Raw genomic sequence first — 22032 nt, 5'->3', positions numbered from 1 at the left:
TGCATGATCCCTTTGAAATGATGTACTAATTTTAATCTTCGTAAAGGAAGGTAATGTCTTATATAAATATAGGACTGTGATGACAGAAACCTGTAGTGAAGATTTGCATCTTTACCTGAGAACTTTTAGTAGCAAGTTTTTTAGTGTATCCGGCGAACAGTCAATGAATGGTTGACAAAAATGTTTGACCTCTGGAAAGAATTTACTAGCTACGTCTATTCCCTTTTCAAAATCTTAGCATCAAATAGTGAAAGCGTGAATTATTTATTTTAACAGGTAACCATTGCAGTGTTCAGTTGTGTCTATTCATTTCTAAATTGTTCCCACTATTTCTCAGAACTTCTACATAAGTTATTCAATACCACTCCGACGTTTCTCTTTAATACTTTCACTAGTTTTACTTTTCTGCTGTATTCTATTGTTGGAGGATTGTAAACTGAAAAGTGTTTAGAAACTGTAAACAAAGAAACAGACATTAGAATGTTTCACATTTCATCTTGCACATTTCCAGGGACGCACTTATTTCGGGAAAGAAATTCTCGCGCCAAAGATCGCATTTTTTTTTTGTTGAGGAAACAAACAATGGTCAAAGCTGAAAGTAAAATAAGAATAATAACAATTATTGATGCAATCATATTTAAAATAAAGTAAAACAAAGTATAATCCTGATGTTTCATCTTTGTTATGTATAAAATATGCTTTTCATTCCTTTTTTATTCACTGTTGGTAAGTTGTTTTTTTTTTTAGTTAGGAAAACATTTAGAATATAGATCTAGATAATAATAGTATTGTAATAATAATAATAATAATGATAATAATAAGAACTAAATGTATAGACAGAGCGCTGTTAACAAACATCTACTGTAGGCTCAAGGCGATGTGCTGACATTACAATTATGAACACGAGAGAGTTAAAATGACAAACTGATCTAATAAAGTTTTGAACAGAGAGACCTTAACACTCTTTTTCAATGTAGTGTACCATGTTGTCTGTCTGGGATCATTGGAAAGTGAGATCCAAGATGAAAATCTTGATTATACGCTATCGTTTTGGGGTACGTGGTTTTCAATCCTTGTATATTTTTTGTAGGAATTTTGAAAGCTAAGTTCTCCGCAAACATTTCTATACAGAGGACTAGAAACAGTGTAATCATACTATTGCTATAACATAGCGAATGTATAGAAATTAAATTTTATCTCAGAAATTACAAAAGTTACGTCAAAAAAAAATCATAACTACAGTCATTCCCCTTTTCATCACCCCATTTTACTTTGAAGTCTTTCCTTGAGGCATGATAATTATTTCCTAGATCCTGTGCGTATCAATGTGTTATAGTGTAGTAAATGAGAGACTTAAACTATGCTAAATCGTTTATTTTCCTGGCTGATTCAGGCAACCCATTTTATGCCTCAATGACATTAGGTAATAAGCAAAATATAGAAAATCCTTGGGGGGAAAAACAACGTATCTAAGGGAAACAACTTCGCACTTTGAACACTGAAGGAATCATTTTAACTTCATCAGGCAATCTTGAGTGTGGGAGAAATAACGCGTAGAAATCTTTTAACAGACAAGAGTTGATATAAGCTTCGTAAAAAGGAGTACTTGGACTATGTTGTCCTTGCATATGAGATTAAAAATTAGCCATTATCTTTGTGTTTTTCTGAGTATTTTAGGTGTCCGGTCTATTTTTATTAGTTTGTATTTTATATTTTTAAAGCTATCTTTCTGTGTTGTATGCATAATTGGTACTTTACTTTTTAGTGTTTTGTCCTGAAGTGTCTCTAAATTCATCAGAAACCAAATGTAAAATGTACTCATTGTAATATCATTTGCACCAGCTCACTGGGACTTCAGATTATTCTAGGCGTTAAGTCTCAATCACTGACTCGCAGACGTCTGCAGACTAAAGCGGGGGAAAACGTACCTAGGTAGTAAGAAATATACATTTGAAACCCCAAGAAAAATCCTTGCCAAAGACAATCGAACAGTTGAAAAATTAAATAAGGAAGTTTCACGTGGGTCTGTGTAGTCAATTTAAATACTTCATCATTTTTACAAAGCTTAGCACTTGTGTATAAATGGATATAAATGGATATATATAAATGGATATAAATGGATATATATAAATGGATATAAATGGATATATATATAAATGGATATAAATGGATATATATAAATGAATATATAAACATGGATATAAATGGATATATATAAATGGATATAAATGGATATATATAAAAATGGATATAAATGGATATATATATATATATATATATATATAAATGGATATATATAAATGGATATACATGTTTACGCGTGCCCCCTCCCCTCCACCAGACAAATAACTTTCGTTCGGTCCTCCTTAGTCAGCTAGTGATATGGGGCGGGGGGGTGCTCTAAGATGACTGTAGCGGGATACAAGAAGGTTTTAAGTATCTAACTATGAAGAAAAGAAACTAAGAGCTATAATGACATGTCTTTCTGCTTGAACGTTATAGATGTATAACATGTTTGGAATCGAAATGTAACTTATGAATGTTTGTTAAAAGTTTAACCCATTAATAGCTATTCTTTTATTTGGATCTAATGTTTGGGCATTATTTGTAGTGTTTTATACACTAAGGAAAAAAAACGAAGCTATTTCTTGAAATAACATTAGATTATCTCCACCAAGGCGGTAGGAGTGTCTGTGGTAGCATTGTAAACTCTGTTCAATGTTGGAACCTCCGTCGGGTATCGTGAGCTAGATAAATGCATTCTCTTTGTGTCAACAATGCCACTTCGAAGAGCGCAGGTCTAGTCAAGTAAGAAAAGTATTTAGAACGCAATATTGACTCGAGTTAAAAAGGAAAAAAGCAGTTCCAAGCAGAACTCGCCAATGCTGCAATGCCCGGGCTATTCAATGTGCATACAGCAAATGTACGTCTTAAGATCATCACGATGTTTGGCTGCAAAACATCTTTTTAAATTCATGTCAAAGTGGTGCACAGAGTGATGTGAGACGGGGAAACTTTGAAAACATAATCGTGTTTGTGGAAACGTATTTAAATGTCTTTAAAAAATGTTTTTGAAACAATCCTATCACGGTAGACACAACTGAAGGAAATGTAAAGCTGTATTCTACTTCAAATATTTTAATTTTGAAACATTGTATGAATAGAATTTTACTTGGTTAATATTCCAACATGAACTTATTACGGCAATTTATATTCAAAATAAAAAGGAAGGTTTGAAAACCTCTCATTACCAAGTCACGTACCCCTAAGAGTGCGCTCAAACCTCTGGGGTACGCTCCCCACAGTTTTTAGAAACGCTGATGTATCAAAACCACGGTACGTGACATTTTGGGGCCGCCGTTTTGGCGCGAGGAGTTTTGGCGCTGGGGACGTAATTTGACGATAATTTAATATGCACGTAGCGTTTATAACGTATTTATAACGTATTTATTTCACTCTACAATAATATTGTATGTATAGTTTGAATTCTAACACCGTCCAGCGAATTGTTTTTTTTTTATAAATATAAAGGTTTTGCTTATTTCATGACTATAGGCCTATAAGAAGTCAGATTCCTGAATGATAACAACATGCTGTCCCCTCCCCTTTATTTAATATGTGAGTTCTGCTAATCGCACTGAATGGCATTTTTCGATTTCTTTCCAGGGTATATTTTTATTATTTGACATTAATGTAATACTTTCATATAACAAAAACCATGTTAACATCTAAAGCTTTATTACGCTGAATGACGACAATAACTCCACACATCTATGTATAATTCTCTTCTTCCCTCTAGAGTTTTGTCGAGTAGTAAAGAGTAAAGGAACCATGGGCGTAGCCGGGGGGGGGGGGGGTTAGGGGTTCAACCCCCCCCCCCCCCGAAATGAAATTCCCCCTCCCGAAGGGGGGGAGTCGGAATTTGATGACTGATTTTTTGCTTTGATTTTGTTTATTTTAGGTGAGTTTTTAATACTAAACCATCACTTGCCCCAGCACAACCAAAGGGGTTTTGAGTTTAAAACCCCCTAACAGGGGGTTCTGAGTTTAAAACCCCCTACCAGGGGGGTTCGAGTTTAAAAACCCCTACCAGGGGTTTTGAGTTTAAAACCCCCTACCAGGGGTTTTGAGTTTTAAACCCTCTACCTGGGGTTTTTGCAGTTAACTCCCCCTCTTCTATAAAACAAAACACAAAAAATGCAAACGAAAATCCACTAATTCCAAGAGCACAGTTAAGGAAGATTTTGATTTTAAAACGTCTCTAAAATTTACGATAAACCCCCTCTTCAATATAAAAAAAATTATGCATTCGAAATGTTATGAGTGTAGTCAAAGGGGTTTTGAGTTTAAACTCCCCTCCAGTGGAGTTTGAAGCTAAAAAGTACCTCTTCAATATAAATAAAAGCAAATTACTCACTCTAAAATCTACGAGCGTAGCCAAAGGGGTTTTGAGTTTAAACCCCCCGCCAGGGAGGTTTGAGGATAAAAAATACATCTTCAGTGTAAGAAAAAAAGCAAATTACGGACTCAAAATGCTATGAGCGTTGCCAAAAGGGGTTTTGAGTTTAAACCCCCATTCAGAGGGGTTTGATGCTTAAAATACCTCTTCAATATAAAAAAAAGCAAATTACACACTAAAATTATTTGAGCGTAGCCAATCCAATCGGGGGTTTTGAGTTTAAACCCCTCTTCTACAGATGGCTTTTTTAAAAGTTTAAAACCCTTCCAGATGGTTTTGAGTTTAAGATCCCCCTACAGAGCATTTTGAGGTGGAAAACCCCCAACAGATGATTTTGACGATAAAACTTCTCTTTTCGATATAAAATCTAAAGCAAACTAGTCACTTAATTCCAAGAGCGTATTCAAGAGAGGTTACACATTTTTACCAGTGGCAGGGATCCATTTATAAACTGCAGTGAATAGTCATATGCCGAAATTGAAAAACACAAAATGTGGCTCAACAAAGATGGCTAAGACAGATTTTAGGAGTCAGTTATAGAGATCAAGTCTAAATCCTATACCGAACTGGGAGTCGACCCATTAGTAAGATTGTGAGAGAGCGATGCATGAGGTTTGCTGGACATGTTCTTCGACAAAATAAATTACGCATAAGAAGAGTTGCAATGATATCCTAGTACAACTTGACGCCACTCATTCATGGAGGTCCTCATGGCAGGTGGGAAGAGGCTTCAGACATTACCAGTGACAGATTTTTATGAAAACAGCTTGACGTCAAATGCTCCGAACGGCGCAGTAAGAATAGCACATTAGGTTTTAGAAATAAAACTTTTTAATAGCAGGAAAATGCAGTGTAGATACCTCAGAATATGCATTTTGTTGGCTTTCAATACCAGAAATAGTGCTTGGCGGCGGGGCTTCGCCCCGCGCTGGGGGAGCTCCTAGAGCTCCCCCCCAGACCCCCTTGCTATTAATGGCGGGGAATCTACAATTTTATTGAAACAGCTTAACAGCAAATGCGTCGAACGGCGCGGGAGGGTCTAAGTCAGTAAGAATATCACATTAGGTTTTTGAAATAAATCTTTTTAATAGCAGGAAAATGCACTGCAGATACCTCAGAATATGCATTTTGTTGGTTTTCAATATCAGAAATAGTGCTTGGCGGCGGGGCTTCGCCCCGCGCTGGAGCTCCCCCAGACCCCATTGCTAGTAATGGCGGGGAATCTACAATTTTTCCACTAACTCATGGAAGAACCTATTCTAGGTCACAATAAACGTCTTCCGAAAGAATGAAGGGTCAGAATGTAATAAAAATTATGTACACACACACATAAATACATATTTTTTTTTTTCGCGTGGGGGGGGGGTCCCGAAAAAAAATCCTGGCTACGCCCATGGTCTACAATAAACAATAAACGTCTTCCGAAAGGGTCAGAATGTAATAAAGATTAATTATGTACACACACACACACATATATATTTTTTTTTCGCGGGGGGGGGAGGTCGGGGGGGGGGGATCCCTCCCCCCCCCCCAAAGCCTCCCCGAAAAAAAATCCTGGCTACGCCCATGAAAGGAACGATCACTCTGCGGATAGTCCACGAGAAAACAACAAAGTGGGGGGGGGGGGAGAACACGTAGTCCCAAAATAGCATGGCAGAACCGTTGCATTATCACTCTTTTTTTTAAATTTCTACTTCACGTTAAAAAGGGGGGTGGGGGAGTAATCTACTCTGTAGTAGGCCTAACTATCCAGGCGACAGAGCACGCTTAAGAGTTTGGACACAATGGAAAGATCACTCTTTTATTTTTGCAACTCGGACGGAGGGAGTTATCCTATGTTATCCATAGGTTGCAGTGGCCTAAGGTTGGCCCTGCAAAATATCGGCGTATGGTACGCCGCCGGCCCACTAGTAGTAAAGATTAAGAGACGGAATGTGGTCAGTACAAACTCTAACGTGAATCTACCAACGTAAACAAACACTAGGGGCAACAATAGAGACTAAGATGCTTTGAAAAGATATATTTTGAGAAATTTGGTAGGGGTGATTTGGGTGACACATCTCGCATTGACGCAGTTATAGTTAAACAAATGAAGACAAGACCAGCACCGAGCACTGGTCGTTGGCGTCATGCGTCTGGCGATCATCTCCTTGGCACTGGTCATTACCTGTGACACCTATCCCGCCCCTCTCTTCTGCGAACAAGAAAATGATGTGAAACACAAACACACATTTACATGTAGTAAATGATAATTCACATTCATTAATGAACTTGTTATAGCTCACATAAAAAATAGGTTTTAGGAGCAGATATAAAAATAATTACTCAAATAAAATATATAATGTACGAAAGCTACTAACTAACCACAGAACAGACACACAATTCAGATTGAAAGTTGTGCGTTTACGTAGATATTTATTTTTACTTACAGACATGAGGAAAGCTCCTCTTCTGCCATGGAGAGTCTAACTAACAATTTCACAACCAATTAAATAAAATGAGTACACAACTATTAGTAGCGAAATTTCGAAGTTGGAAATCTATTTAATCATCGTGTGTATTTTAAAAACAATGAAAGATGCCTAGAGTTAGTAAAGTTTAACTTTAGACTGCAGGATGACGTTTGGATTCGAAGCAATAAAAGAAGCAAAATAAAAAAAAATTCTATTAAATAAAAACAAAGCTGATCTAAAGGGGAAGAACTCCGTCCTTACAACTCTATCTACCAATAGTGTACACGTTTTTCCCTTATTTGATATCTAACAAAATAATTAATTACCAATAATCAGTTTACTAAATGAGTATTTTTGTTTATTGATTCATGTTTTGTCAGGTACAATAAGTAATTGTTAAATGTATGAACTTGATCGGAGAATTCGTAAAGTAGAAATACTGTTAACAATTATTTCAGCTAACCCCAACAAATTTAGCTATATCTGTTAATACCGACGTTTTAATTTCCCTAGTTGGTATCAAGAAAAAAGATGAATTACCAGTAATTAATTGTCTAATTGGTTACTTTTTTTTATTGATTCAAGTCTTGTGTATGTCAATGAATAATCTTTCAAATTCAGCTTAATCCGAGAATGGGTGTGGGAGAAATAACGTGTACACATTTTTTACCAGAAAGACAGAGTGAGTTGATACAAGCTTTGTAAAATACGTTATATTAAATATCTCTGATGAGAATTTAATAACAAAATTAATTTTATTGTACCAGCTAAAAAAAGCTTAATTTTTTTCTTAGTGCTGAAAAAAAATCATTCATAGAATGAAATCTATTAAACTGTAAAATGCATGGCTAGTTTTATATATATATATATATAGTAATCTTCCATAGATACAACTCTTAATAGTGTGTGCAGAAACTATGGTGTGTTTATGTATTATCAACATGTGTATTCCAGGTTTTAAAAGTACAGAGTGAGTGTTACAAATTTGGTAAGATGAAGTATGAATTTGATTACTACAAAAGAATGTACAATGAGTTTGTCGGAAATCCGTTTCAAAAGGCCAACACTCCCTTACCAGACGTATTTGACTATAATGTTGAAGAAAGACGATTACAAAAGCTACAATGTGGAAAAACAACCGTCGACCCTGAGTCAGCCATATTAGGCGGACGAACAGCTAAAGACAAGGCCTGGCCCTGGTATGTACTTCTGAAACACAACACCACCAGGGGACTGTGTGGGGGTGTGCTGATTGACAATCGATGGGTGCTGACGGCCGCTCACTGTCTCCTCAACAAAACCATAGCTTACGCGAGTTTTGGTAACTTTAAGAGGAACGACACTACTCGACGTGTGAGTCATACATTCGTCCACGAGGACTATGAATCGGTGTCGAAATTCTCTGCCAGCGACATCGGTATGGTTCTACTTCAGAGACCAGTGAAATTCTCCGACGAGATCCAGCCGATCTGCCTACCCGGTGAAGACATGAATTTTGAGGGTAACCTTCAGTGTTACGCGATGGGCTTTGGAACCACCGACCCTGACGTGCGTGTCGGAAGCGACACTCTGCAGCAGATAAAAGTCAACATCACTTCTCAGGCCGTCTGCGTTTATGCCTACAGGATGTCCAATGTGAGCGTGGACAGTCGAAACATCTGCTCTGAAAAAGAGCCGAATATCGGCCTGTGCTATGGCGACTCTGGAAGTCCACTAAGCTGCAAGTATGGTCAAAGGTTTGTTGTAGCTGGAATCGCCGTATTTGTTAGTCCGTATTGCCGAAGCTTATACTGGCCCGATGTTTATGTTAGAGTCAGCGAGTTCCGAAACTGGATCATAAGAATAGTAGGCAGATACAGGAGTGTTGGACCACTTGTACTGCCTGATGATCAAAACTAAATTGTGTTAGCTCATTAGAATTAAAAGTACTTTTATGAACAGTCAACGTGTAAGGCTTGTGTCTCACACATACACCTACATACACAACAGATATACTCTCTTGCACACACACACACACACACACACATACACACACACACACTGTAGATCTCCTCTTTAGACTGACAATCCAAAATATACTAATCAAAACGTCCTATTTGTATATACAGCCTCTTCTACTCATACACATTTAACACACCCACACAAACACACACACACACACAAACAAACGCATTGTCACAAACTTCCAAATCAAAATTCTTTAAAAAAAAAAACATATTTAAAATATAAAATACACCCATTCTCAGTAATACGCACACATATTCATGTATAGAATGCTGAGAAAAGTCTTCATTAAATTACTTAAAGGATACATTTCAATACGCAGATATTCGCACCTGTTACTGTTTTAAAAAGAATCTATTCAAATTAATTTTGACTCACACAACCTTCTCAATACTTGAAAGTTGTATTTCTTTTTTGAGATCGTTTATTACTAATGACTAAGTCCTAAAACATGAAATACGCTTACAATATCATTTTTAAAAAGACTATCTCCTTCATAAAGCTTTTAAGAGCGATTGTTTTCCCCTTTATAATTAATGAATGTTAAATTAAAAAAGCAATGAAACATTTTCACCCCACCCCACCCCATCCCCTTCCCCCCAAGAATCCTGGGTAAGTGAATATATATAGATCTACTACACTTTATAGTTTATACTAATTCAATGATATGCCTTAAGATCTACACTTAGAAGACGAAGCACACAATTTTCCTGATCATTAATTTATTAAACACTTGAATTATTAATGCATTACAATACTTACATTCGGAAATTCCAGGACGCGATATATAATCCTTTTAAAAACGATGTTGGACTTAGATCTAGACCTAGTTCTCTAGTCAAATTAAAATTTATTTCTTTTTTTACTTTGAAAAATTATAACTGTCAAAATAGAGTTTTCCCAGTGTGGCCAACAAGCTTGTGATTCTTTTCCCACGACTCGCCCTTGTCAGGAGTCCATACACACTCAAAGGCGAATACAAATACATGACAGAAAACGTTTGTTGAATTCTTGAATTCTGATGCAGTGAACAAAAGATTTCTCTTCCATGTCAGTTATTGAATTCTTGGTCATTTTTCAGTCCTATCCAGTATGGCTGTGGTGTGCCTTTTTCTTCCATTTCCATTTTGAATAACATATTTTTACGTAACACAGTTTTCCAGCATGTCAGTTTTCAAGTCAAAACACAAATGTAGACTTAATGAAGAACATGACATTCGTTGTGAGCGTGCACACTGTCAGATGAATTCCTGACGTTTTTAAAACAGAAACATGATAAACCTTTTGCATCGACGTAGTTTTGTGTACACTGGCAATTGCAATAGTATTGAAGCAGTGTAGTTTACTATCTTACTTTCTGACATGCTTTTCAAATAGTCACATAAGTATACAATATGAGGAAAGCGCAAGAGAAAACAAAATAAATGGTGGTTATAAGAAAAAAAAACAATTTCCTTTCTTTGAAATTTAATTGCAAGAAAGCATATAGATCTAGTTGAGTCCAAATTTAATACCTTATTATTTCTTGATAAAAACATAAAGCGTTTGGCAATTTTTATCAAATCATCATCATCATCATCATTCCTTTGAGTTTCTCATGGAACATAGGGCCTCGACATAAACACGCCACTCTCCACGGTCTCTTGCTAGCTTTTTGATGGTGTCCCAGCTCTTCCCGGTCTTCTCTGCTTCTTCAAGTACACTGCGTCGCCATGTTCTTTTTGGTCTTCCTCTGCGTCTTGTTCCCTGGGGGTTCCACTCTATGGCCTGCCTAGCTCTGTTGCTGGTATCTTTTCTAAGGGTGTGACCAATCCATCTCCACTTCCTCTCTAAGATCTGCACTTCTATATTTTTCTGTCCACTCATCTCCCACAGTTTGGTGTTTTCTACTTTGTCATACCAGTGTATTTTTAGGATATTTCTCAGGCATCTGTTGATGAAGGTCTGTATTTTTTTTGTTGTGGCTTCAGTTGTTCTCCATGTTTCAGAACCATACAGTAGGACAGCCTTGACATTAGAATTAAAGATTCTTAGTTTAGTCTTGTTTGAGATGTAAGGAGATTTCCAGGTTGGTTTTAGCTGTGTAAATGTCTGACGTGCTAGATTTATACGGCGTTTAATGTCTTCATCTGTTCCACCTGATATACTGACTACACTCCCAAGGTATATAAAATTTTCTACTTGGTCTATTGTCTGAGAATCCAATACTATGTCTCCACTTTGTTTATTGTTTACTTTAAGTACTTTAGTTTTTTGGTGGTTTATTTTGAGGCCTACTCTTTTTCCTACTTCGCTTAAAGCTGTGACCTTTTCTTGCATATCCTGTAGTCTGTGTGATAATAGGGCTATGTCATCAGCGAATTCCAGATCTTCCAGCTTTTGTGTGAGAGTCCATTGGATTCCTTTCCCTGCGTTAGAGTAGGCTTCTTTTGTGACCCAATCCAGTACTAGAAGGAACAGGAGTGGTGAAAGAAGACATCCCTGTTTGACTCCTGTTGTGACTGGAAATTCCTCTGACAGCTTGCCACAGTGGGTTACTTGGCAGGTGAAACCATCATAAAGGTTCTTGATTATGGTTATTATTTTATTGGGGATCCCATAAAGCGTTTGGCAATTTTTATCAAATACTAGCCAGATATTACCCGCTGCCCGCGGGTCTTAACTTGCGTATCACTAATATAGTCACTGAGAAATAAAAATGTTTTAAGTCAAGCGAATGCATGAATTCTTGAATATAAAAATATTATCAATGGAGCTAAATTTTTCAATGAAAACATATATTTATAATCGCGCGATATCAAGAATAGAGTCGCAGCTATGTCGAAAGTATGTATGTAAAAATGCTTTAGAAACACAAATTTGAAGGTCAATTTGATTTAAATATGAAATAAATGGACTATATTTTGTATGCTCATTTGTTAAAGTATAAAGTAGATCTGTCATCTTAGAATTAGATCAAGAGTTAGAGTTAAGCCTAGGCATCGGATGTTTGTGTGCAAGCGTGGAGCCTTCGCTCTGCGCATGCGTGACCTTTCCCTCTTGTCTCATGTAAACATGTCTGGTTGGATTCTAAAGTACACCATGGCGTCATAATAATGAGATTAATTTTGTTTGTTTGTAATCCCCATAAGTTAATTGACATAATTTTTGTACAATAGGTATATAATTAACGATCTCTTAGTGACAACATAAAAATCAATAAATAAAAGATATTTTATTCAAATCTGCCTGCTCACGCTTGGTTTAGTATTTTTCTTAGAAAAAAAAAAGAGGGGGGAAGGGCAGTTTTTTTTTAAAGAAAAAATAGGAAAAAGGGGCGGCAGTAAGCCAAAAATGGTTGAAGACCACTGATTCCACTGATCTATACTCTATATCTAGATCCAGTATTCTAGTCTAGATCACTGTTCTCCAAAGTTGTCATATCTATGGCAACAAAGAGAGAATGTCTGTGAGTGATTAGGGCCATGAATTTAAAATAGATAGTTAGATACATTAGATCGATAGATAGATAGATATTGATAGATAGATAGATAGATAGATAGATAGATAGATAGATAGATAGATAGATAGATAAATAGATAGATAGATAGATAGATAGATAGATAAATAGATAAATAGATAAAAATCTCATACAGGGTGCGTCAAAAAAATGTGTACACACTTTAAACTGTTATAGACAATTTATTTCCCGTTCTACAATGCTAAGTTTCAGCACATGGAAAGCGTAATGTCTAATTGGAAAAATAAATGTGATTAATGTGAGTAATATTCAAACTGGTGGCCCTCAGCATCAATACATTGCTGAGTACAAGCCAACACTGATTCCGTACATCGTACCAAAGTGTCCACTGAGATTTAGCTATTGAACCAGCCTTGGAATGTACACACGAAACTTGCCTTGCCTCAGAATGCGTAGCACACTACTAGCACTTACATCACTCTCACGTGCCGCTTGTCTTGACGATTTTTGAGGTGAACGCTGAAACAGTTCCAAGACCGCAGTTGTGGACTCATCACTTGTAGCTGTACGAGGTCGCCCTGATCGACCTTTATGCACATCACACACTGTTCCATGAATTTCAAATTTGTCTCGTAGACGTGTAATTGTTAACCTTGAAGGTGGTTCTGTACCATGGGCGTAGCCAGGGGGGGGTTCTTGGGGTTCAAACCCCCCCCCCCCCCGAAATGAAATCCCCCCCCCCTTAAGTGACTGATTTTTGCTTTCATTTTGTTTATTTTAGGTGAGTTATAAGTTTTAAAATGGTTTAATTTAATAATTTATACGCCTTTAATTAGGCGGGTCCTCTAAAAGTGCGGGGCCCACTGCAGTCGCATAGGTTGCAGTGGCCTAAGGTCGGCCCTGCAAAATAACGGCGTATTCTACGCCGCCGGTCGACTGGTATTACAATAATCTAAATGAAATCTCATTTATTAAGTGTTTAAAGCATGGGCGTAGCCAGGGGGGGGGGGGTGACTGACTTAATGACTGATTTTTGCTTTCATTTTGTTTATTTTAGGTGAGATTTTAATACTAAATCATCACTTACCACAGCACAGCCGAGGAAGTTTTGAGTTAAAAACCCTCTACCAGGGGGTTTTGAGTTTAAATCCCCCTACCAGGGGGTTTTGAGATTTAAAAAACCCCTATTAGGGGGTTTTGAGATACAAATCCCTCTACCAGGGGGCTTTGAGTTTAAAACCCCCTACAGAGGGTTTTGAATTTTAAACCCCCTACCAGAGGTTTTTGCAGTTAAATCCCCCTCTTCTATAAAACAAAACAAAAAAAATGCAAACAACAATCCCCAAATTCCAACAGTTGAGGAAGATTTTTATTTTAAAACCCCCTCCAAAATTTACGATAAACCCCATCTTCAATATAAAAAAAGCAAATTACACACTCAAAATTCTATGACCGTAGCCAAAGGGGTTTTGAGTTACCCCCTCCCCCTCCAGTTGGGGTTTGAAGCTAAAAAGTACCTCGTCAATATAAAAAAAAAGAAAATTACACACTATAAAATCTATGAGCGTAGACAAAGGGGTTTTGAGTTTAAATCCCCTCCTCCAGATGGCTTTTTCTTTAAAGTTTAAAACTCCTCCAGATGGTTTTGAGTTTAAAATTCCCATACAGAGCGTTTAGAGTTGAAAACCTCTCTCTTCAATATTATTTTAAAGCAAACTACAGTCACCAAATTCTAAGATCGTAGCTAAATGGGGTTTTGAATTAAAAACAAAACAAAAAAACTCCAGAGATTTCTTAGTTTAAAACCCCTCAACAGATGATTTGACGAAAAAAATTTTCTTTTCGATATAAAATCTAAAGCGAAATACAGGCATGTAATTCCAAGAGCGTAGTCAAGAAAGGTTACAAATTTCTACCATTGGCTTGGGCTCCATTAATAAAGTGTGAATAGTCTTCTGCCGAAAATGAAAATCATTAAATGTGTCTCAACAAAGATGGCTAAGACAGATTTTAGGAGTCAGTCATAGAGATCGGGTCTAAATCAAAGAAAGCATATGCCGAACTGGGCGTCGAATCCTTAGTAAGGTTGTGACAGAGCGTCGCATGAGGTTTTGCGGGACATGTTCTCACACAAAATGAATTACTCAAAATAAGAGTTGCGGAAACAGCTTGCCGGAAAATGTGCCAAACGGCGCGAGAGGGTCTAAGTCAGTAAGAATAGCATATTAGGTTTTTGAAATAAAACTTTTTAATAGCAAGATAATGCACTGTCGATACCTCAGAATATGCATTTTGTTGGCTTTCAATACCAGAAATACTGCTCGGCAGCGGGGCTTTGACCCGCGCTGGGGGAGCGCTGCGAACTCCCCCAGACCCCCTTGCTAACAAGGGCGGGGAGTCTACAATAAACAATAAACGTCTTCTGAAAGGGTCAGAATGTAATAAAGATTAATTATGTACACACACACATACACATATATATATATATATATACATATAATTTTTTTCCGCGCGGGGGGGGGGATGGGTAAAAAAATCCTGGCTACGCCCATGTTCTGTACCATACTCATGTCTCCACTGTCTTCGAACCACAGCTACATTCTCAAACTTCCAATACCACTTAATTATCTGCTTCTGCTCTTCAAAACTTAAACGCACGTCCGCCATGTTGCAGTTACTTCCTTGCCACTCCGGCACTGTGTGTGGTACAGAACCACCTTCACATTTATTTTTCCAATTAGACATTAAGCTTTCCATGTGCTGAAATTTAGCATTGTAGAACGAAAAATAAATTGTCTATGACAGTTCAAAGTGTGTATACATTTTTTTGACGCACCCTGTAGATAAAATTTCATAAACATTTCATTCGGTGCCAAAAAGTGCATACATATGAGTGTAGTATTAAATAACTTCTCATCTAAATACTTAGGTATTTTGTAAACTGAATACACCAAACAAAAACCCTGCTATTTATTAATATGACATTGATGGGCATATGCTGACAGGACTACCTTACTAATAAACAGGTTCTGCTTGAGGTTGGTGTGGTTAATATAGAAGCACTGCTTACCATTCGACAGTAGCACTGGGTCGGACACTTATCCTGCATAGGGGACGACCGTACAGCTAAAGCGATCCTTTTTTCGCGCGCTTAACGGGGGACGGTGCAACAGAGGTAACCCCTGTAGTAACCTTAAAAAAAATACGAAACAAGCTTTGGCTTTATTACCCAAGAATGACTAAAACAGTTCATAATAACACAGTACATCCACAAGACACAAAGTCAGTTTGACACACCAGTACAGATCAGTTCACAACACATAACAAGAAACATAAATAAACAATCAAGAACAATCAAGGCGCATGTAGAATATTTGTATTACACAAATAACAAACTAGTGTTTAAGAGGGAAGACATATTAGGAACTCCATTTATTACGTAAACACAAGCGGCGTTACACTGAAGCGCTAGTGTGCAAATGTACACATTATACCAATATGTTACATCCATAGACATATATATATATATAGACTGGACGATAAAGTAAAAATTATTATGGGAAACATTTGGGAAAAGATAAGTTTGTATGAGTTATACAGCAGTTATGAGCAGTGTAAAATTAAAAGAATTTATAGTTGTGTTTTTTTTCAGCCATAACCTATATAATTGATAGAACCCCTTCTGTATTATTATATCTCTAATCGTGCCTAATTATAAATAGTTTTAAATACTAGATTTAGATCTAGTCTATATAGATACTATAGTAAAAAAATACTACTTACTACTAGTACTATACTACTATACTATACTTTAAACTATAATTGTAATCTGTCTAGTCTATAGTCAATATAGTTAGTATATAAATAGTCTAGGACTAGATTCAAGATTGTCACTAGATCTATAATCTATACTTATACTAGATCTAGACTATAGTCTGCATGCATAGATGATAGACTGACTAGTTTAATAGTTAGTAGTAAAAAGTATGAAAAGTATTAGACCTATTTAGTTAATACAAATATTAGTCATATTTATTAGATTTAGATCTATCAATATTAAATTAGTGACAGTCACAGTGTCAGTGACACTGAATTATTCTGACTTACTGAAACTGAAAGTTAATGTGTATAATATTCAATTTGTTTTCAACCTTTAATATTTATCTTTGGCCTATCGTACTACGAACATTAGAGCACGTTCTGCTCATTTTTTTCTTTTTTGACTAAAAACTAGTTCTAACAATTTGAATCGATAAGACCCGATAGATCCACACCACAAACCTATATTATATATTTGCCTATGTCTATGATTATGAAACAAAGGCAAAATATTGGGAATATGGCAGTTTTGTACTTTTCAAAACTAAAGATCATAATTATATATTGGCTGAAATGTTAGTCCAAGAATTTATAGCTCAATTGCCGCCATTTTTTTTTTTCACATAGATAGAGTACATAAAACATATTTGACTTCCCCCAAATAAAAATAACTTCCTACTTCCAGTCTATATTTATTTATGTCTATGGTTACATCTCTCTTCTTTAATTCAGAAAATCTATTTATCAGAATTACTAACAAACTAGCCAACTAAAAAGTGAATTCAGCTAATCACAAATCAAGTCTCTTGGGTAACTATTCTGCCTGAGCCTGTTGCATAAGGTTAATGTGGTCTAGATATTTTAAAAAGAAGCAGTGTGTAGTGGCGGCTCTACATCTAGTGTAAATTGTAATCTTGGACTCTCTAGATCTAGTGGTTCTGGCTGTTCTGAGATGTTATCTGGAAAGTCATAATTATTATCAAATCGATATGCTTTCTCAGAAGATTTTCTGATGTGTTTTCTGTTTCTTCTGTAGACCTTATTTCCACTTTTGACATTATATGATCTAGGCTTAGAATGTCTCGAAACTACTGTTCTTGGTTTCCACTTAGAATTAAGTTGCATTCTGATTGCCGTTCCGTTTTGTAGTGGATTATAACTGCTTTCTATATTATACCAATATGTTACAGCGCCATTGGGTCCTCACAAAAGAGACAATTGAAGATCACACTTGAAGTTCCAGGGACTTACAATTAAAACTTAGAAGAAAATACCTGCGCCGAAAATAGTCGCTGTAGACGTAAAGAAAACGTATCTAGAGTTCCAGGCCAACGTCGGATTTACCTCCCTTAGTTGTGGTAAATGTGCAGTTCTCTACTCAGCTTTTGTAGCCAGGTGAAACACTGCACTCATCTTCGGAATCGAAGACTTCACCATTATTATAATTTGATTTAATTCCCAAAATAAAAAATTAATATTAAAAATTTAAGTTAGAAAGAGATACAAACTTGCTAGATATATCGATTAATGCATTGTTTTAGACTAATATGTATTCAATTCATCCTTTTTGTGTATTTTTTTTTTAATTTAAAATTATTGGAAAAGAAAAATAGGGTGTAGAAACGGAACAAACAAATTTGAATTATTCTAAATACAGAAAGTTAAAAAGCTTGAGTTTAAAAAAAAAGCGAATGTAAACCACAAGTGTAAAGTAAATGTCAGTAGTCTCGTATCTTATCAATTCATTCTTGATTTTCTGCATATCATGGTTATGAACATTCTAAATGCAAGCTAAAAGAATGATTAGTTTCCAATTGTTAATAATACATCTTTGGGTAAGCAATTCTTTTGTGTTTGTTATGTATAACTGAGCTTCTGAACCTAGAGATGTAGTCAATCTAGATTAGATTTAGAATCTAGAGAAATGTAAGCATTAAAAGCATATTGCTCTCAATGAATCATTGGATTAATAATTATGTTTTAACTCTATCTCTCCGTAATTATTTACCACATTCTGGTCGAATCAACGTTGGTATCGTCAGTTAGGAGACAAAGAGTTAACTCTGTCCTAAAGTATATGTTCTTATCTCACCTCTTTCTCTGGTCCTGTCTCATCTGTCCTGAAATACTTTATCTTATCTCTTTCTCTGGTCCTGTCTCATCTCTCCTGAAATACTTTATCTCACCTCTTTCTCTGGTCCTGTCTCATCTGTCCTAAAGTATATCTTCTTATCTTATCTCTTTCTCTGGTCCTGTCTCATCTCTCCGGAAATACTTTATCTCACCTCTTTCTCTTGTCCTGTCTCATCTGTCCTGAAATACTTTATCTCACCTCTTTCTCTGGTCCTGTCTCATCTCTCCTGAAATACTTTATCTTATCTCTTTCTCTGGTCCTGTCTCATCTGTCCTGAAATACTATATCTCACCTCTTTCTCTGGTCCTGTCTCATCTGTCCTGGAATACTTTATCTTATCTCTTTCTCTGGTCCTGTCTCATCTGTCCTGGAATACTTTATCTTATCTCTTTCTCTGGTCCTGTCTCATCTCTCCTGAAGTACTTTATCTTATCTCTTTCTCTGGTCCTGTCTCATCTGTCCTGGAATACTTTATCTTATCTCTTTCTCTGGTCCTGTCTCATCTGTCCTGGAATACTTTATCTTATCTCTTTCTCTGGTCCTGTCTCATGTGTCCTGGAATACTTTATCTTATCTCTTTCTCTGGTCCTGTCTCATCTGTCCTGGAATACTTTACCTTATCTCTTTCTCTGGCCCTGTCTCATCTGTCCTGGAATACTTTATCTTATCTCTTTCTCTGGTCCTGTCTCATCTGTCCTGGAATACTTTACCTTATCTCTTTCTCTGGTCCTGTCTCATGTGTCCTGGAATACTTTATCTTATCTCTTTCTCTGGCCCTGTCTCATCTGTCCTGGAATACTTTACCTTATCTCTTTCTCTGGTCCTGTCTCATGTGTCCTGGAATACTTTATCTTATCTTACCTCTGCTTCTTGTCATGTCCGAACATCTGCCCTAAAATACATGATCCTATCTCACATTTGCCTCTTTTCCCGTCTGGGGCATGGGCCACCGATTAACTTCTTCGAGGTGTTTCGTTTTGAGCGAGTCTCTCCAACTTGCATCTGGTTTCAAATCGTGGCGCCATGTACTTTTGGGCTGTCCCATTTTTTGTTCTTTCGTTGGAGGTTCCAGTTAGGGTTTATCATGTGATGTTGGGTGCAGGCTTGCGAAAGGAGAGTCCCATCCAACGAAAGTGTCAGATAATTACTTTAAGGTCTTTTCTTTATCTTGTCTGGCCAGCGGATCATAATGCTCTTCCAGAAGCAGATATTGATGAATACCTGGTGGTCACGTGGTTCTCCAGGTCAGTGTGCATAATTAATAAATTGTGTTGAAGAGCCAGCTCATGGTGCTAATGCTTATTTCTCTTGATTTCTAAATGTTCTTCAACTTATGGAAAGCTGCCGTGCTTTACCAATGTTGATTTGAACTTCTGCATCTGTTCTTCTAGAGTTGTCGAACTTACTGCCAAGATGAGTCAAGCTTTCTACTTCTTCCTGTACTGAAATAAAAATTAAGCCTTTGATTACTTTACCGGTAACATTACTTTTGAAATGATCTTACTTCCAGATTGTTGCCGTGATGAATCAAAGTAATTGTTCCAGATCTAAGAAGGCATTACAACCTTTGGATTATTACAGAGCATATTACAACCACTGGGTCAAAACCCCCTATAATAAAGCTTATACACCTTTATCAGATTTATATGATGATATTCAAAACAAGCTAACTCGACAACGCTGTGGGTCTGCCACTGTGGATCCAAACTCAGCTATTGTAGGCGGCAGAACGGCTAAAGATAAGGCCTGGCCTTGGTATGCGAAAATTATTTTCAGAAATAAATATAACAGAAAACGTGGATTATGTGGAGGCTCTCTGCTTGATGAACGGTGGGTGCTCTCAGCCGCACACTGTGTAGTTGACAGTAAAGTTGAGTATGTGGTTTTAGGGAACTTAACGAAGAACGATACGATACGCAGATCCTATACAACAGTCATTCACGAAGACTATGAAGCGCACTCTAATAACAACCCAAGCGATATCGCCTTAATCAAGTTATACACACCGGTAACATTCTCAGACGAGATCCAGCCAATTTGCCTGCCGGAGATTGATACCAACTTTGAGAAAAACCCAGATTGTTACGCTATGGGCTTTGGGTTTGTCGGCACTAACCCTTTAATTCACGTCATCGGCTACAGCGACACTCTACAGCAGATCAAGGTCAACATCACGCCACAGGCCATTTGCGCGTATGTTTGGAATATGGATGATACAGAGATCGACAGTCGCCACATCTGCACAGATAGAACTCGAAATTATGGAATCTGTATCGGCGATTCGGGTAGTCCTTTGTGCTGTAAATATGGAACGAGGTTTGTTGTTGCAGGAGTAGCCAGTTTCATTGCTCAGGGTAGTTGTAATAGTGAGCTTGTGTCTGACGTGTTTGTTCGAGTCTCCGAGTACCGAAACTGGATCATAAGAATGATTTATAGATACCAATTTACGATAAAGTAATAGTAATGATGTATAATTAAGAATTTAATGGATACTAAAAGGAATGATAACAATATACTGAATAGTAGAAAGAGAATAGGGAGTGAATATCACTTTAAGATACAACCAAATTATATAAATAAAAATAAAATCTCTTTTCTTTAATCTCTATCTAAAATCTATCTATCATTTATCTATGTATCTATGTATCTATGTATCTATGTATCTATCTATCTATCTATCTATCTATCTATCTATCTATCTATCTATCTATCTATCTATCTATCTATCTATCTATCTATCTATCTATTATATCTATCTATCTATCTATCTACCTATCTATCTCATCTCATATACATTCACAATTTTGAATTAACACACACTCAATGTTAGACTCAAGGTTTACACGAGGACACACTTGAACAGAAGATGTTTTGAAGATACCTTTATTGAACAAAGAAACAGACAAACTGCAACAAATGTGTCTCGGTTTTCATTGTTTCATTAGCTATCTCTACACATCACCTTCTTGTCTCGATTCAATACTCTATTTCTTCTTGTGTTGCTATTTTTATCTATATCTGTTATGTTCATAAGTTCTATATTTACGTTTCAATGAATGATAATACATTTGTATATGTTACAGTCTTATTGTTTAGAAAAAATTGTTTCCAATATTAAAAGTTGTTTTAAAATCCCAAAGGCTTTCTTTTTGACCTCAAAAATTCTATTTACTTAATGTAGTCTTACTAGTTAAGATACGATCTAGTTAGTTAAATCTCTTTTTCTACAAAACTTATATCTATAAACTCGTTTTGTCTGGAAAAACGTCTTTACGCGTTATTTCGTCCACATCTTATCTAGGATCAAGCTGGAACTTAACACAAATAATCATTAGCATAGACAAGACATGAATCACTAAAAACATTAACCAAAATTAGTTAATCAACTACTGCAATTTAATTATATTGTTTGATACCGACAAAGTGGAAATTAGTTATTCAGTTTTCACTGATTCGGCTAAATATGTAGGGTTTGGTCCCCTTATATCATTATACACGCAATTCGCGGCTCGCAAAGACCTCCCCTTTGGAAACAGCACCAGGAAAAAGAAGAAGAGGCAGACAGAGAAAGCGATGGGAAGACAACATAAAAGAAAGGACGTCCAGCAATGGAAAGAAGTTCTAACAAAGGCAAAAGACAGAGAGGAAGGGAGGAAAACCGTCGAAAAATGTTGCATTTTGTCCTAACGGTTAGGGTTAGGGT

The 22032-nt window shown here is 36.5% G+C and overlaps 2 protein-coding genes across 2 annotated transcripts; both read left to right on the top strand.

Moving 5' to 3' along the window:
* The first annotated feature begins 539 nt into the window (after window positions 1-539).
* On the top strand, window positions 540-8852 carry LOC106073992 (chymotrypsin-like elastase family member 2A). Its single transcript, XM_056027691.1, has 2 exons — window positions 540-726; window positions 7867-8852. Exons 1-2 carry the CDS (start codon window positions 685-687, stop codon window positions 8809-8811), a joined length of 987 nt encoding a protein of 328 aa, XP_055883666.1. The 5' UTR covers window positions 540-684; the 3' UTR covers window positions 8812-8852.
* Window positions 8853-17863: 9011 nt separating this feature from the next.
* Window positions 17864-21436, top strand: LOC106054758 (chymotrypsin-like elastase family member 2A). The gene is made up of 2 exons (XM_056027690.1): window positions 17864-18030; window positions 19840-21436. Exons 1-2 carry the CDS (start codon window positions 17980-17982, stop codon window positions 20785-20787), a joined length of 999 nt encoding a protein of 332 aa, XP_055883665.1. The 5' UTR covers window positions 17864-17979; the 3' UTR covers window positions 20788-21436.
* Window positions 21437-22032: the final 596 nt, after the last annotated feature.

The sequence above is a fragment of the Biomphalaria glabrata genome, chromosome 4 (genome assembly GCF_947242115.1).
Source record: "Biomphalaria glabrata chromosome 4, xgBioGlab47.1, whole genome shotgun sequence".
NCBI classification, from domain to species: Eukaryota; Metazoa; Mollusca; class Gastropoda; family Planorbidae; genus Biomphalaria; species Biomphalaria glabrata.
This window is presented reverse-complemented; position numbering and strand designations above follow the sequence as displayed.

Excerpts from the sequence above, each read along its gene's own strand:
- LOC106073992 (XM_056027691.1), top strand. The coding sequence starts at position 685 with ATGTATAAAATATGCTTTTCATTCCTTTTTTATTCACTGTTG. Across the intron at positions 727-7,866 it reads TCCTTTTTTATTCACTGTTG|GTTTTAAAAGTACAGAGTGA; the intron begins GTAAGTTGTTTT and ends TGTGTATTCCAG.
- LOC106054758 (XM_056027690.1), top strand. The coding sequence starts at position 17,980 with ATGCAAGCTAAAAGAATGATTAGTTTCCAATTGTTAATAATACATCTT. Across the intron at positions 18,031-19,839 it reads TGTTAATAATACATCTTTGG|ATTGTTGCCGTGATGAATCA; the intron begins GTAAGCAATTCT and ends TCTTACTTCCAG.